The sequence below is a fragment of the Electrophorus electricus genome, chromosome 1, assembly GCF_013358815.1.
Source record: "Electrophorus electricus isolate fEleEle1 chromosome 1, fEleEle1.pri, whole genome shotgun sequence".
Lineage (NCBI taxonomy): Eukaryota > Metazoa > Chordata > Actinopteri > Gymnotiformes > Gymnotidae > Electrophorus > Electrophorus electricus.
In genome coordinates this window covers 15,786,160-15,791,480 of record NC_049535.1, presented here as the reverse complement: position 1 = coordinate 15,791,480, position 5,321 = coordinate 15,786,160, and the positions used below count along the sequence as shown (strand labels likewise).

The window sequence follows — 5,321 nt, the reverse complement described above, 5'->3', positions numbered from 1 at the left end:
AGCTAATTGCTAATTATTTTTGTTATGTGAGTGATTATAACCTTTGTGACACGGTCTTGTTTAATCAGTCTCTGTTTGAGTTAACAGGGTCATTTCCTTAACAACTTCCAGGTTGTAATGAGTCATGAACATTCTAAAACACTGCATAATTTAGAAAGGAAGTGAGAAGGAACCACAACTGGTGTGTAACTTCCATAGTACATTCTGAGAGGAAGGCAAAGAACTGTAGAATGATGTCCAAGCTTAGCAAACGACACATTAGTCTTACCCTGCGGGAGATGGGGGAATGCAGTCTGGGAATTTAATCTTTTATCATTATTTCTAAATGTGAGCAAATTACAGACTATGCAACACTGAAGAGCTAATCTACATTCAGATTTTATCCTTTGATATAAATCTTAGCTACTGTTAATAGGATAAAAAATGCAGGGTTTTATATTAATATTTTTTTTTACAAAATGAGCTGTCATAGAACTAAAATGTTATATTGCATTAGTTTCTACTAGGGGCAAGTTCTTTAGTGATTTGAGGTTGGATCTGCTAGAATATTAATAGAGGTGAGTGGTGTGAGTTTGGTTGTTTGTAGTGAATGATTGTGGGGTGTGTTGTCTTAGGGCAGTAAGCCCCACCTCCTGATGCGTTAGAGTTATTTGATTTGCTGGATGAATCATATCTTATAGTCTTATCATATGTAAGGTGCAAAGTGTGAGGCCTTATTTCAGTTTGCGGCAGTTACAGGACCTACATCGCAGAGAGCTACCCTGTCAGGATGCACTGTGTTCTTACTGGTTATGATATGAAGGTGTGAAATCATCTCTAAAAGAAGAACTTTACCTAAAAGTTATATTTTATTATTCACATTGACTGTATATCATTGATGTGCTGAGGAGTATATGTTGTAATTTGCCACATGCTTTCAAACATTTTTACTTTCACATTCGCGGTCATTACCAATTTTCCAAGAAAATATTTACTTGCAGGATTGGAATTCAAAATTCCGCTTGGCAGTGACAGAATGTTTGGCATACATGCATAAAAAAATGACTACATGACTACATAAAATGATACATGAATTTCGTCTTTCATCTTGCTTCTTGCCATATAGGACTTTTGCAGTCCAGAGGCTCCGTTTCCACCAGCAAATGCCTCCAGGGTTTGGCCTGGTGCTCTGTTCACCCTGCTACCCAACTCTACACTCTTGGGCTGGGCCAGGAACACCACAGCGCCACCCTACTGGCCGCCGATGAGCGCCCTGAGGCTCACAGCGTCCGCAGAGGGCCAGTCATGCGTGGAGGCCTGCCAGACCTCAGGGCTGGTGTGCGAGCCTGCCTACTTCCGCTTCGTCAACAACAAGGAGGCACTGGGCAGGTGAGTCCTTTGACTGACCCTTGACCTAACCTTTGGCCTTTGACTGACCTTTGAACTTTCAACCCTCTCAGAGGGTTGTGGTTGTGCAGCTGGGACTATAAATACCCGATGGGGTGATTGCAGCCGGCTAATTTTGGTTGCAGATGTGATTTTGTATCTAGTTAGCAGGAGCAGGATCAGCTTTTGCCTCTGTCTCCTATTACAGGAAGCATAAGGAGAATCATGTATGGGGACATACATTTTATGTCAGAAGTGGCAGTGTCACTGAATAGTTTATCAGCATAGCGAGTCTAGATACCTCACTTGCGAGCGTCAGCAGAGAATAGCAGCGCATCTCTTTCTTCCCATTATCCACTTTCTCTGTGTTTCTTTGTCTGTGTCTTGCTTCAGCTTTTAATATTTTACCCTTGTTAGCCTCCATCTCTCTCCACTTACCCTGTCCTTTCATCTGGTTTTTATTCCAGTCCACCAAATCTTCCCGCAATCTTCTATCCTTCCTTTACTTCTTTTTTCTTCCATGTGCTTAATCTCACCCTTTGTTTCCCCGTCACTGCCCTCTCTTTGTGCCTCTAATCTCTTTGTCCTAACAACTTCCAGCCTGGAGGTCCAGTGTGACGTGGTGGAGCTGGAGATGAACCACATCTTTCCGGCGTTTTCTGTCACGCAGCGTGAGTGCGGCCTGCAGAAGGAGGCCCTCCTTTTCAGCTGTGCCGGGTTCGGCGCCAAATACCGACGCGTCTGTCCCTGCAGAGACTTCCGCCGGGGCCAGGTGGCATTGTGCAGGGACTGCCTATGATGACAGAGGGGTGTGGTCCGATCAGACAAGCTGCCCAAGTCTGGAGATGCCCAGAGTGGCATGGTTCCTCCTAGTTCTTCTCAGCTCCTTAGTTCACGACTGACATGTAGCTCTTTAACACCTAGCAGAGGAGACACAGGGTCTAGACCTACAGGAGTGAAGAAATACGTAACTGAGGCTGCTGGCCAAGTTTCTCCTTTCTGTCTTCTACCCGAGTTCTCACTCTAGCTCACTGCATATAGTGATCAGTAAACAAGAGCCATTGTTTGGGCACAGTATTTTACAGGAGATGCTTTCTGTCATAACTGTGGTTAATGGTCAACCACCAAACAGCAAAGAGCCCAGAACGATGAACTTGCCCAAACAGCCAAAATAGCACTATGACACATTTGAGGTAGCTCCATGGTAAGAGGTTGAACAACCAAGACCATAGAGGGGGATTGGGTACTGGGGAGGACATGGTAGCCTCGTCTGAGGAGAGCTTGTGACAACGCGACCCAATAGCACTGCTACGTGGCAACCTGTCCTTGTCTTTGCAGGGTTCCGTCCAACTCCACTAGAAGATTACAACCAATCCTTGTTCAAAGAGACAGCCAATGGACTGCTTACCTTTGGATGATGCAGTCTTCAGCCTGCACAAAAAAAGAGTATTTTTTAAATGGAGTGAAATGTTCAAAGCACCGTTTGAATGCAAACTGAATTTTTATGAATACAGGTTTGTGACATAAGTTATATAATGAATAAAACAAAGACACACACATTCCTTGCACATTTTTCATTAGCGCCGTCCTGTGAGGTTTTTTGTCTTACTGCCACTTGCTACTGCATCACCTTAACTGCCACTTTTCTCCTTGTCAGAGACGCTTCTCCGCTGAATTGCTTTCCTCTCTTTTTTTAATTAAAAACAAATGTATTGGTTGGGGCTGTCACATGTGGTTTAAAGAAAACGATCTGATAGTTGCACTAGCGGTCAAGAGCAATAGAGCCAAAGCCACACATTTAGAAGTCATTCCAGTGACATACGGAGTTGTGAGGGGTTTATAATGACTATTATTAATTCATAAGCCAAATACTTTCACCTAGGATGAGTCTCAGGTGCTGATAAATAGACCTTATCCTCCCATATGAATCTTATTTTGTGAAGCCAAAACACTGAGAGTGAACACCAGCCTGAGTCAACGACACAGCTGAAGGCTCACGTGTGTGTGTGTGTGTGTGTGTGTGTGTGTGTGTATGTGTGTGTATGTGTGTGTGTGTGTGTGTGTGTGAGTGTGTGTGTGTGTGTGTGTGTGTGTATTTTCAGTGCAACCTTTCTGCCTTTGGGGAGATTAAAGACTGTGTTGGGTTGGACGGACAGGTAATAACTTTGCTCTGCTGGGCTCTTTTGCGCTAAGGCCCCTCTTGACTTGGCCGTAGCCACTTACCCACAGTGCTGCTGTAGGCGGATATGACGCAAAAAACGTCCTCCGGCACAAAAGTTCCTCGTGAACTAGAGGTAATGCCGTAAAATGTCCTTCAGGCCGAAAATTGCCACAGGAACTACTAATGGTGACACTAACTGCTGCAGATCAATTGCAAACTTTCTGTTCAAGACTGCTGATAGATGGCCTCACGCAGAGAGAGCATAGCAATTGAGACAACAGACACGTACTGTGACACTCTGTGTTCTGTGGGGTCTGAACTAATGGCATTGCCAATGACCTTAGCAGGGGACAAAGAATGAACAGAGGAACCATTGCCTTTCAGTGAAATTGCTGAAGAAATATGACCCAGTCTCAAACCGCGTCTGCATGCCCATGAAGTCCCACTGTATTCCAGTTTCGGAGTAAGGTAGTAGAATGATTTGTCTTGGCCATAAGATCATGGGATATTTTTGGTCGTTCTCCACGCTGCCCTGCTCTCTGCCGTGAGGTGGAGTCAACCAGTGGTAAATGTTGCTAATCACATCTATTACGTCAGTCATTCATTTGGTGATTTAGTCAAGACATCTAGAGCTGAGTCAGAGTCAAAGCTGAGTCTAAGTCAAAACCGAGACGTTTAGTAGTCAAGACATCTAGAGCTGAGTCAGAGTCAAAGCTGAGTCTAAGTCAAGACTGAGACGTTTAGTAGTCAAGACATCTAGAGCTGAGTCAGAGTCAAAGCTGAGTCTAAGTCAAGACTGAGACGTTTAGTAGTGAAGACCGAGACGTTTAGTAGTCAAGACCGAGACGTTTAGTAGTCAAGACCAAGACAGAAAAAGGGAAAAAACAAATCAATCTGTAATTCATTGTACATTCTTTATTCTTTATTATCATCTATTATATATTACATGTATTATAGACAATTGTTATAATTCTTTATAATCATATACTCCTGCTTTATAAAGCATTGTGCATGTAGTTGTAACTACTAATGAGTAATTTATAATAATAAGTTATATATTAAGGCTATATATTATTTAATGTTTTATTTTTATATATATATATATATATATATATATATATATATATATATATATATATATATATATATATATAAGTCATATTTTTAAAAATAGAACATTAACTAATATATCATGGAAAGGAACAATCAGATCAAACAGCTGTGAACAAACAGGAGGCCCCTGCTATATAGTCCCCATTGGCTTATAAATGTGTGCAATTACATTCTATATAGAAGAGGTTGGAGCACTTGTGTTGAAACAATCTGTTATTGAAATGTGGCAGAATTCGCATTCAATATTTTTGTTTTTCAGAGAAGTTTTAGAAAGAAGTTCACAGTGCTTCACATAACCGAGGTGTGTAATTCCCGATTTTCGGTAATGTAAACTGACACTACTGAAAATAAAACTTGTTCATTGACTGATTACTGAGCGAGCAGTCAGAGCAGGTCCTTGTTTTTCCCACTAGTCAAGCTTTATTTAAGCATGTAGAGAAAGGACTGATTTATTCTGTTTGAATGAATTGTTGATACTTCATTGATAGAAAAAAGTTCTGTCCCTAATTACCTCACGCGGAAGCATCACACTCGGCTGGTCTCAAGAACGATTTCCGACTCCACCACACGATGCCGTGACCAAGACTGAGACTGTTAATTAAACCACTGACTCTACAACACTACATTCAACAGTGCATGACTGTCTGTGGCCAATGAATGGAGATCGGGGCCTGGTTACATT

General features: G+C 42.1%; 1 protein-coding gene across 2 annotated transcripts in view; it reads left to right on the top strand.

Moving 5' to 3' along the window:
• The window catches only part of LOC113587790 (alpha-1,6-mannosylglycoprotein 6-beta-N-acetylglucosaminyltransferase B), a 97,725-nt gene extending 94,798 nt beyond the window's left edge, over positions 1 to 2,927 (top strand). For both annotated transcript variants that reach the window (XM_035524791.1, XM_035524794.1), the window contains 2 exons: positions 1,106 to 1,368; positions 1,966 to 2,927. In XM_035524791.1, coding sequence (XP_035380684.1) covers positions 1,106 to 1,368; positions 1,966 to 2,164 — 462 coding nt within the window. In that variant the 3' untranslated portion in view covers positions 2,165 to 2,927. The remainder of the gene's footprint in view (positions 1 to 1,105; positions 1,369 to 1,965) is intronic.
• The last annotated feature ends 2,394 nt before the right edge of the window (positions 2,928 to 5,321 follow it).